Raw genomic sequence first — 12,104 nt, 5'->3', positions numbered from 1 at the left:
GGTAAGGATGATTTGTGAGCTCTAGGTGAAAAAAAACTGGCCTGAAGGAAGGTCCGGAGGAGAAAGCACAGAGCTTAGTTGGGGGACAGTGAGTACTGCATCTGAGCCAGAGCACAGAGCAGGCACACTGGACAGAGGTAGGAAGGCACCCCTAACTCCCTGGCTAAGGTACTGGAAATGAGGGAGGAAAGCAGCCAAGTCTCTGAGTAGGGGGAGGGCACACTGTAAGGACGTCTTTGAGAGCCAGAGAGAAGGGAGTGGGGAGAGACTGCAGGTAGGGAAGCTAATGAGCAGTCCCAGCAATGGACTGGGATGAGACCTTGGACTAGGGTGAGGCAAGGCACACGTGAAGAGGACCACGGAGACGGGAGGGGAGGGGCGGGGGTCCCAGGACAACTGGAAGACAAGCAGTAGCACCCAGAGAAGCTGGAGCACCAGAAGAAGGAACTGGGGAGGGAGGAAGAGCTGAAGACCTCCACCTCGGGCCAGGCATCTGGTATGGTGGGTGAAAAGCCAGGCGGTCTTGAGCAGCAGCAAGGAATGAGAAACGAGCCAGTTGACAGGTGGCACTCAAATCCAAAGGAAGCTCAGGGGTGACCAGGGAATCGCTCTGCCTGTCTGTTGTGCCCAGATGGGGACAGTGTGCGGGAAGGAGCATCGCCAGCAGGCAGCAGCGTTCCCTGCAGCCAGGGAGAAGGGGAAGCCCCGGGGATGGGGACTGGAGACAAGCCTGCTGTGCTGAGGCCTGGGAGGTGGAAGGAGGAGTGAAATGGCGATCAGAATGGCATATCCACAGAATCGGTTCCCACCAGTGCTCCCAGTGACCCAATGACCGCCCTCTGTGGCCTCTGCTCATTCTTTATCCCGCTGAGCCTTGCAGCATTCCATCTGCTCTTTTCCTTTTTGAGTCTTTTCTCTTCTACCAACTTCCACCAAAGCCTTCGCTCAAATTTTCTACTGCTGAGACTGCTGCTTCTCTCCTACGCTGGCAATCCCCGCCTTCCCCAGCCCCCACCCCCCAAGAACGCTCGTGGTCCCCAGGATTCTAGCAACAGCCCACATGTCCTTGTCACATCTTCTTCTCAGGTAATCACAGGGATATATGCAGCGTTCACCAACACTGATGTTGCTAACAACTTCGCAAGTTTCAGAGTCACGCTTCCGACTGCTTTGGAGACATCTCTACCCAGTGGTTGTATGGTGATCAAGTCCACATGTTCTGAGAGTCCCAGGGGCTTCTCTCCTGCATGTTCCTTTCCCTGTGAGGTCCATTTCAAAGGCTAAGGATCACAGGCGTCACTCTCCACCTGAGGCCCTTCCTCCAACTCCTACCTTCAAAGGGCCACCCCATCCTCCTGAACCTTCCATGCGGTTCCCTCCTCCTGGCACAACGAGGACCTTGTGAGGCCCCAGCTGCTCACCCGGACGGCTGACTTCTCCACTGCTCTCCCTCCCTCCCTCCAGTCTCCCTCCCTAACCTATCAGACACACTGCAGCCTGATGTCCCTTCCAGAAACCCACATCCACCAGGTAATTGGCCACAGGAGGTGTGCACTGCTGACGTGTGACTTTGAGAGACTATTGGGGCGTACTCTTGTTCCAGCTTCACCCCTGCCACCCCGCTCCCCTCCAGCTCTGACAGACCACTCGGCTTTTTACAGTACGAGGTATTCTCCATATGGTCATACAAGTGATGGGGAAACTCTCTACCTGATATGCTCCTCCCTCTCTCCCCTCCTGTCTAGGAAATTGTTACCATTCTTCAAGACTCGGTTCAAATATCACCTCCTCTACAAAGCATGCTATGAGTCATCATATGGTTAATCACCCTCTCCCTCGTAACCTCATGGCATTATGCAACCACTGTGGGCTTTGTCACATTATACCCCAATTACTCGCCTTTGAGTTGTTCACCAAGCTTGGTGTTAGTTCACCATGCTGCTTGGTGGAGGTTCTGGAATAAAGGTATGAGCACATGAACAAGAGGCCTACTTTGCTTTTTATCACCCATTATAGCACTTGAACCCAAAGGGTTCCTGGGAGGGAAGCTAAAGCAGTCTTCCCCATGGTGGTATACCAACTGCAGAGTATTATGTGCCCAAAGTGCCCCTGCTGTGGTCACAAGATCAACCCCAAGCCAAATTCCTGAGCACCCTCGAGGTCAAAAGGGGACTATGAAATTTCCAAACTCTAGCAGCAGTGTTGGTATTTGAGATGCCATGATTTAGTGGGGTCTACACTGAGGTCAAATCACAGCGATGGGGGTGCCTGGGTGGTCCAGTCGGTTGAACGTCTGACTCTTGGTTTTGAGTCAGGTCATTATCTCACAGTTCATGAGTTCCAGCCCCTTGTCAGGCTCCATGCTGAGATTGCGGAGCCTGCTTGAGATTCTCTCTCCTCCACTCTCTCTGCCCCTCCCCAGCTCATGCTCTCTCTCTGAAAATAAGCAAACTTAAACACACACACACACACACACACACACAGAGCGATGAAGCCTGTTCCCTCCCGTGTTCACTCATAGAATACATTTTTACTGAGTGCCTACTGCCTAGTGCACATCATGCTAGCTAGGCACACAGGACCAAACAGACGCACCATTAGTAAAGGCCACAGACATACTAGCAAGTGAAGAACACCAAAGTTCCTTCATTCAACACAGCCCGACTGAGCACCTTCAATGTGTCAGGCTCTGCCCTAAGCACGGGGGGACATGGGGCGACAGACAGACAAGCATCCCTGTCCTCACACAGCCAAGGAACAAGATGAAGCAGTGACATATATAAGATAGGAGGCGGCGGCAAATGCTCAGGAGAAACAAACAAACGTGGAAAGGAAAGAGGAAGTGTTGGCCAGGGAAGGGCTCACAGCAATAAATGCTAACAGAGAGGCATGGGAAAGGGCTACTGAGACACAAAGAGGGAAGGGGTCCCTCACTGGAAGCTGGAGGAGGCTCCCAAAGACAGCATGATTTTTGAGGTGGGTTCAGAAGGACAAACAGCAGCTTCTGAAAGGAGCATCCAGGGACAGCGAGAACAGCACATGCAACACATCCACACCGACACATGGAAGGGCCTTGCATGTTGGGAGAAGGGAAGGGGGTATGGGCAGAAGTGGTGTGGATCAAAGCAAGAGAAGTCACAAGGATCTTTATGCCATATAAAGGACAGCAGATTTTATTCTATGGGCAGTAGGGAGCCAACAAGAGTTTTAGAATGGAGAAGTAAGCTGGCTAGCCTCATTCCATGGAGGATCACTCTGCAGGCAGCATGTAGGACAGAGTGAAGGGGGGGTGATCATGAAGGAGGGCCACAATGACAATCTAAGGAAACAGCCACTGTGCTTCTACTGTCCTTAGGATGTGGACGGTGCGAGGGTGGGCCGGGCAGGCAGGAAACCTGCCATTGACACCTCAACCGAATGGGACAGCCGACTCCCACTGCAGTATTTACATACCTGAAACACACAGGTGTCCGCATCCAAATGCCCGTGAGAGGACAGCTCTTTGCCAAACACACAGTCTGCAGCAGAATCCACAACTGATGCTCTTATTCAGACTTTAAGGGACACTATGAGGACTATGCTTTGAGGCTTCTGCAGAACCACTTACATGGCTTTCTTTATATGGTGTTTTCTGCCATTAGCTTCCTGCTTTTATACTTGGACTAAATGTTATAGCCCATTGGTCAAAATATTTATATGAAACAGTGGAAGAAGATAAAAGTTAGTAGTTGGTGTCAAATGGGCATTTCGTACACCGATTTGGTGCTAATCCCCACCTCCTACAATGCTATAGGAGAACAAAATAAAGCTTGCTAAGCGCCCTCCCAATTATAAAACTCATATATGCTCACTCCAAGTTGAAGGGAGATAACAAAGCACACATAATTCCACTCTCCAGATACCCCAAGTACTAGGATGTTTGCTGTGTTTCCTTCTGGCCTCTTTTCTACAGATAGTTTTTGCTTGCTTTATGCAGTTGAGATTGTACAATCCTGTCATGGCACCCCAGTTTAAAAAATGTCCCCACCTAGGACACCCAGTGTGTGGTTTAGTTGGGTGAGCATCTTTGGTTTCTGCTCGGGTCATGAACTCACGGTTTGTGAGTTTGAGCCCTGCATCAGGCTCTGCACCGACAGTACAGAGCCTGCTTGCAATTCTCTCTCTCCCCCACCCCCTTTTTGGCCCTCCCATGCTCTCTCTTAAAATGAAAAACAAAATTAAAAATAAAATTTCCCCAGTTCATCATCAGTGACAGCATGAAATGGAACCGGGCATGCGTGGCTGGACAGCAAGCCAAGAGTCTCAGAGAGGAAAGACACTATAACACTTGCTTTAATTCTCATTTTTGACAACTCTTGCATGTATTACCATAAAATCTCTCAATCTGTCCCACTTTGACTCTTGGGAGCTGTACAGAAGGAGTCTGCTCCCTGCTCCACAAAAGGCACTTCAAAAGCTCCAAGGGAGCTTTGTCATGCCTCCCTTGTCTTCTTTTCTTCAGAGGAAACATCAACGCTTATTTTAATCATCGCTCATACTGCAGCCCCTTCACAAGCCTCGTTCCCCTTGTCTGAGCCCTTGCTGGTTTGCCAATGTCCCTCTCAAAACATGGCACCTGGATTTGAACACGGCACTTCAGATGGGACTACAGTCTTATTTGGCTATTATATAATATACTTTTGTTAGTTTAGCCTACAGGTATATTAACTTTTTAATCAATCATGCCCAATTACTGGATCAAATAAGCTTGAGCCCTTGTTAAGACAGACCCCCTCCACCTTTTATTGGTGCAACCGGTTTGTATTAAATAAACGTTACCTACATTAAACTTTGTATTAGTTTCACTCCAATACCCTGGTTGATTAAGGCCATTTCAAATCGCAACTGTGTAGTCTAGCATACTGGCTGGTTTGCTATTTTTCACATGTTGGAAAGCATGTGCATGCTTTCTGTGTGTTCAAGTGTACTGCATTAGAAACGCTGCAGAGGAAGGGCCCTGCACAGCAAGACATTAGAGACCACCCTTCTTGGTTGGCATTGAGCCTTTAACACCAGTGTATAACTTCACCTAAGGGTACCAACACCATTCAGCCCATGTTTCTTAGTCAGTGGCAGTTCACGTGCCTCGATTCAATCAAGATAATGCATCAATAACACAGCCCTGAAGAAATTACAGGGTAAAAACAATGAAAAAAAGCTAGATTCCCTCAACAGTCTCACCATCTCCTGTGTATGAACTGCTGTTAGGCTATTCTTCCATGTACCCTGGATCTATTTATTCCCCTCTTGGTCCACCTGCAAAATACAGCTGCCCCTTCAGACTGGCCTAGACAACAGCAACCCACCAAACATATCTACCAGAAGTCCCTCTGTGCAGCCACAGCAGCTATTCACTCTTCCCTTCCCTTCTGGGGCATCTTGTCTCCATTTCGTTGTTCCATCAGTGGAACACTCCTTGAAATGCTATGGCAAATGTTTCAGCATGGAATGAAAACATAGACTGGCACTAAGCCATACCATAGGCATCCTAGCTCTAAACTGCTACCTGGTACTTTGTAATTGAACACTAGGAAAGTTCTAGAGTGGAGATTCACATCAGCATCCTCCTCTGTAAAGTTTTAAAAATTACAGCCGCACCTGAGCCAGAGGCCTGGATGTAGTACATCCAGGACATCTACGGGGTCTGTTAAGCACCACAAGTTATTCTCATCTGTGCCTCTGGTAAAGAACTATGGTTCTATATTAACCAACTTCTCCAAGCTAGCAAATGGGTCAGTTACCAGCCCTTCCCCAGTATTTCGTGGGATAAAAACTTCTGTTTAAATTCACACTATTCCTACATATACAGGTGTTAGTGTTAAACGAGCTTTGCATAAGCCAAAAATTAAGAGCTGAGAAGCAAATACATCCCCCATGTTAATCTGGTCCACAGTCAGTCTTGCAAGGTAGAAGAGAGACAGTTTAGCATTATCTTTAACAGTTAGGGTCATCTTGATGGTCTTAGATTCTACTTACCGTTTCCAAACTTCTTAAATAAAGACGATAATTTGTGATGTAAACTCTTCCCTTAATGGGGCCATTGAAAGGACATATGTAAATAACTTCTTTGTCTATTAAGATAAAAAAAGTACCCTAAAATAATGGAAATATATACCAAGATACACAACAAATGGCACTACTTTAATATAACTATTTGGCTAAGAATAACTACAATAAAAAAAAAAAAAGATCACAGGAAAGGTTGAAAGCAAGCACTAGCAATGTTTCCACATTACTGTGCTAGGTCAAGTGGGGCCACACGTCACATCCAGGCACCAGCCTTGCTCCCCGGAGCCTGACCAAAATGCCATCACCAGCTGGGGCAAGGTGGTAAAAGCTGGGGAGCATAAGTGAAGGAGGGTCCAGCCGCTGCTCCCCCCAGGTGGTTATAAAGGTAACTACGGAGCTACTTCAACCAGAGGACAGGAACTCATGGAGGACAGTCTCGTGGCCTAACCACCAGATTAGGGTTTGCCGTTTGCCAGCCTCGAATCACACCGACATCATGATGTTTTTAATAAATGAATGTCAGTGGTTGAACTATGTCTATAGTCTGTTCTTTCTAATAGTCCAGAGAAGAGTGTTAAGCTTGATTCATTTCAATCATTTAAGTGGTAAAAAACAGATGGCCAAGAGAATAGTACATCTTTAGTAGACTCAAACATAAGGAAAGAACTAAATCAGGAGAGTTAATTTATTATAATAAAAATATCCTTCTGTTATCTTTCAAGGGTGTCCTTGAATGTGTTAATGACTTTTAATTTTTTTAAAACAATTTTGAAATCCCTTCCTCCACGGGTACTAAATGAAAAATACCCGGTAAGACTACTTCATGCTAATTCAATAAATTCCTACCTCGGTTAAGCTTCTGACTGATACAGAGCACCAAAAGTTCATATAGGAAGACTGCCCAAAGTAAGCTATCCTCTTTGCTGTTATCCAGAAATTGGGATGGACACATGCCACTGGTTTTATTTTCAAGACTAGGATCATGTGTGCAAGTCTGTGGACATGGAATAGTTTCTCATGGTGCACGGCTAACCAATTCACAAAGGCACCATAGCTTATGACCTCAATCTAATCAATACCATGTTTTAGCCATTTAACCCAAACAACCCAGATCTTAGTTAACAAACCAAAGGGTTTCCTGAAACAATGGTAACTGTATGGTGGTCTGAGGCAAGGGAGGGTGTTGATCCTAATTTAAAATGTGAATGCCCACAACATCAGCATTTGGCTTAGAAGCCCTCAGATGCTTCTGCATTCTTAAGCCAGAATGATCTGGTCCTTCCTTCCAAAGTAACTCCCTTCCCCTTAATATGAATTTATCATGAAAAAAATAAGTAAACAATCAAAATACTGTATCAACATTACTACAGTTTTCGGACAAATGAAAGATTTTAAACCGACATGGTCTCCTGTATTTCAAAGAAAAGATTACTTAGATCTTAAGTCTTTAGGTTGATAATTTTAAAAAGCACAAATCATAGGCTGGAAAACTTTAATATTATTTTGTTCTTATAACCTCAAACCATGAGAGCTTAGGNAGCTTAGGGCTCCAACAAGGACGTTTAAGAGATAATCCATTTTTTTCCTAAATAATTCTCAGTCTTGGGTACAGAGGGAAAAATATCTCTATCCTGGACCGCATGAAACTCTTGAAAGAACTCTTTGATCAAGAAACTAATGCAGAGAGTTGCCTTTATGTTAACACTTTCAAACAAAGCTAGCCTATTTATCTAAATCTGACTTCTAAAGAGAAGGAGGGATCGAAACCACCTGACCCTGCTGGGATGCTCTTCACGCTGTGAATCCTAACTTCACAGAACCCTTACCAGTGATGCGAGTTTCTCCTGGAAGTCGAGGAACAGTCTCACTGAGGTCTCGATTAACTCCATCCCTAGGAGTCTGGAAATGAAACAGGGGCATCAGAAGGAATGACATTACATTTGCACAGATTTTTTTAAGGAACCTGGAACACAACCAACCAGAAACATACTTGTTAAAAGAAAAAAATTACAGTGATATTTACCATTATAGAAAATTGGCACAGAAAAAGTAAACAACCAAAAAATACAACTTACCATCAATATTCATTAGCTGTGTTAACTTTCAGTCTGTAAATAACATTAGCGCACTGTTCAATATTAATTTTTAAACACCAGTTCCAAGTGCTTTACAGTTAACAGCATTCAGGAAAGTGATAAAAAGCCAATATCAAGCATATTCTATACACACATACACACTTTGGCAGCTTTTTTTCATATTAAATATTTAGTTATCTTTTGTTAAGAGCAGAAGTGAAAACATTTTAATTTTTTATGTTTATTATTTTTTAGACAGAGAGAGAGAGACAGAGCATAAGTGGGGGAGGGGCAGAGAGAGAGGGAGACACAGAATCAGAAGCAGTCTCCAGGTTTTGAACCATCAGCACAGAGCCCAACGTGGGGCTTGACCTCGTGAACTTCGAGATCAAGACATGAGCCAAAGTCGGATGCTTTAACCGACTGAGCCACCCAGGCACCACTGAAAACTTCATTTCAAAGGGGCCTTAACTGAACAATGTTAATTGTAGAATCTTCTTAAAATGTCACAAAATAACTCATTACATACTGGGTCTCTTATTTTACTAACATCCTCCCTTGCGTAGGTGACTATAGAAGAGGAAAAGGGCAGTCAGTCATTGAACTTCTGAGCTGACAAGGACCTTAGGAACTCGCTACACAAATTCTTCATGCTACTTCACTAGGTCTCTAGGTCTGTTGGCTTTAGAGGTACGCCAGGCACGGGCCTCATTCTATCACCGGCAGCAGCTCCGCCCGGCAGGCTGCACAGTAAGACCACCACAGCCCTCAGGGGAGCTCTAAGAATCGAAGCTGCCACAGGTGTCACTGTGACCTGGATGCCAGTCAAAGGTGGCTTCCAGCCTACTGAGCTGCCCATGCGAATCAACGCCAAGGACACGCTGCCTGTGTCTACATCTTTAACATCTATTTGGGCACAAGACATTTACAGTATGACTTTCCATGTGTAAAGTTGTAATACTTCCCTCAAAGGGCTTTTGTGAGATGAGGGGACACAAAATGCACAAGGCACCATTTTGTGAATTATCAAGGGCTGTGCAGATGTGTATTATGAAAAAAAGGGGAGTGTCAGTTGTGTATTTAGGTTAGATGCAAGCTGTCAAAGTTAGGTGCTCTACTAGATTTTTTATGGTTTTATCATTTTTATTCAGGCACAAAGTGAAAATTCCTAGCCAGTTTTCCATGTGTTAGTGCCTGCAAGCTAAGCATTTTAACTAGGAGGGCAAGACAGATTGCTCCCAGCCAGGAATGACTTCTCCAACGGGGAGCAAAACCACACAACTTACATAAATGATCTAAGACTGGAAAGAAATCATCAATACCCTTTACTGCTGCCTCTCACTAACTACAAACAAGCGTAATGAGCATTAATGTTCAGTATGCCTTTTAAAGATGACAGTTCTGGGCCAGGAGAAGAAAGTATAATTCAACCACAAAATTAGGGAAACACATGTTTGGTTAACACAGGATAACATGGGATTAAGATGGGATATACTAGGGGCGTCTGGGTGGCTTAGTCGGTTAAGCGTCCGACTTTCACTTAGGTCATGATCTCGCGGTTTGTGGGTTCGAGCCCCGCGTCGGGCTCTGTGCTGACTGCCAGCTCAGAGCCTGGAGCCTGTTTCAGAGTCTGTCACTCCCTCTCTCTCTGACCCTCCCCTGCTCACGCTGTCTGTCTCTCTCTCTCTCCTAGAAATAAATAAAACATAAAAAAAATANAATCAAAATGCCATAAAAATAATTACAAGGCCAACAATAAGCTAGGAAAAAGACCTGTAATGTATATAAGAATTGATTATCACAATAAGTAAAGAACATTTATGAATCATTAGAAAAGTATCCTCTCAAACACCCCAAAAAGCAAATAGGCAAAGGACACAAACAGCCACTTCAAAAAAGAAATGCAAATGGACAATAAACACTACTTTTTTTAAAAAGGTCACCCTCATTAATACTCAGGGAGCTACCAAATTCAAAGACACTAGCTGGCTCCCTTCTGACTGCTTCATCACCCAGTACACTGCTGGCGGGGGTGTAAATCAGCCTTTCTGCTGGAGAATTGGTAAATGTATCAAAAAGCTTCAAAAGGCCATGCGTAAAGCTTATTTTAAATTCATCCCTTCCTTTCAATATAGGTTGCAAAATCTCCCTCTAATTACACTATTTTCTCCTTGAGCCTTTGGACAATTTTTTCTTAATGCTGTATTTGTTTTGGTCATGCAATCATTTTATCATCATAATTAGAAAATAAGGTCAATATTTAGGAAGATGTAACTGCCTGCTCAGTGGGCCTTGGCCTTCCAATGTCTCTCTCACAAAGCTTTCAAGACTGAGAGATTGCCTACTGTATTAAATACAACGTCTGGCAGCAGTTCACAAAACAGAGGTTCTCAAAGATGAAGTTACATGAAAGGATTTACAAATGCAAAACTTATGTAAATGGAATTTTGTCTTTTCTGGAACAAGGTAGGATAGTAAATAAAACCACACATATTGAAGAATTCACCTTATGTGAGTGAATAATGAAATAATTCAATAAGCCTGAAATGACCACCCAATATGCAAATATAAGAAGAGAAATGCAGAAAAAGAGGCACAAATAAAGCTGAACACACAACTTACCCTCTTAATAGACTCATTCTCCAAGGAGTGTGAATTATATTTAGAAGTTGGTGCAGAAGCCATCCTGGAAAGTCTAACAACAACAAAAGACAACATTCAATGATCAACTGAATTTGTATGCATGTCCAACAATGAGGCACCTGAGATTGTAACTGAGAACCAATGGACTATGCTCTTCAGGCCATTCCCGTGGTAGTCTCCCCAGTGGGAATGAGACACATGAGAGACTAAGCACAGCACAGGTCACGTGGAAGAGCTCCAACAAAGGTACTGGGAGCTGGGGAAGAAAAGGACAGCTAAGTGTACTTGGGGGAGCTCAGTGGGAGACACTACACATACTCCCAGAACTGTTATTCATAGCGTTCAAATTGTCATCTCAAAAAAATACCAGGTTTAGTGATCATGCCAACAGGCCTCAAATCTCCACACTTCTTAATTTTTGAAGATAATTTAGAAGCAGACAAGCAGAGTGGTAAAAAAGGTAGACAACTGAACTCTCCCACTTTTTTCGCCTTTAAGAATTCTGTCTTCTCCAAATTGAGGCAATTTAAAGTGTCATGGATTTGATGGAAATCAAATTAGCGAGATTTGATTTGATCAGTATTTTCTAGGGAAACTTTATACTTCATTTAAATAATGCATATTCATCACAATTCAGACTTAAATGAAAGCATCATATTCAGAACACACAATATCGTTCTAATGCGAAGACTTAAATTTGTGAAGACTACAGCAACAGCGGGAAACTAAGTAATGCTTTAGCTATTTTCTTTCTCAAAGGGAATGCCACAGAGGGATACATATGAAGTCACTGGGAGGTAAACCACATCAACAAGGGGACTGTAGATATTTATGGGATCTTTTTGTGAAGCTCATTAAAAAAGCAACCCCTCACTAACAAAATCTGGCACGGCGACTATTAGCATACCTTGGTACAAACCTAGTGGATTTGATAGCTGCACTGTGCTGGTCATGGTCAAAGCAAGGACCAAGAGAGATGACAAGGATGCAGGTAAGGGTTACCACCAGGATAGAGGCGGGGATGGCTACGTGGGGACAATCCTACAAGATTACGACTGCCAGGCTTCCCCCACTGGAGTTCAACCCACCAAGGCAAGGATAGGGGTCCATCTGGGTCATGGCTGCATCCTGGCACATACTTGGCACTCCTATTTGGTCAATGAGTGATTATGTACAAAATACACAATACTGTGAAACATCATGATGGGGTGAGCTTGTCTACTGGTTCACCAAATCCTACAGCAGTGAAACTAGGGAACTATCCTGAGGCTTGAAAGTAATTATGGCAAAATAAAATGCTTCTTTATAAAATTAAACCTGAAACTATTAAGAGGTAGC

The 12,104-nt window shown here is 44.2% G+C and overlaps 1 protein-coding gene across 1 annotated transcript in view; it reads right to left on the bottom strand.

Annotated features, from left to right (window-relative positions):
* Positions 1-10,814, bottom strand: part of MTM1 (myotubularin 1) — a 74,913-nt gene extending 64,099 nt beyond the window's left edge. The window contains exons 1-3 of the mRNA XM_077771214.1: positions 10,746-10,814; positions 7,875-7,947; positions 6,016-6,110 (exon numbers count right to left, since the gene is read on the bottom strand). Of these exons, the coding sequence (XP_077627340.1) occupies positions 6,016-6,110; positions 7,875-7,947; positions 10,746-10,808 (231 nt within the window). The 5' untranslated portion in view covers positions 10,809-10,814. The remainder of the gene's footprint in view (positions 1-6,015; positions 6,111-7,874; positions 7,948-10,745) is intronic.
* Positions 10,815-12,104: the final 1,290 nt, after the last annotated feature.

Source organism: Crocuta crocuta, unplaced genomic scaffold (assembly GCF_008692635.1).
Source record: "Crocuta crocuta isolate KB4526 unplaced genomic scaffold, BGI_CrCroc_1.0 scaffold1304, whole genome shotgun sequence".
Classification (NCBI taxonomy): Eukaryota; Metazoa; Chordata; class Mammalia; order Carnivora; family Hyaenidae; genus Crocuta; species Crocuta crocuta.
The sequence above is the reverse complement of the archived record's forward strand: the minus strand, read 5'-3'. Positions and strand labels throughout refer to the sequence as shown.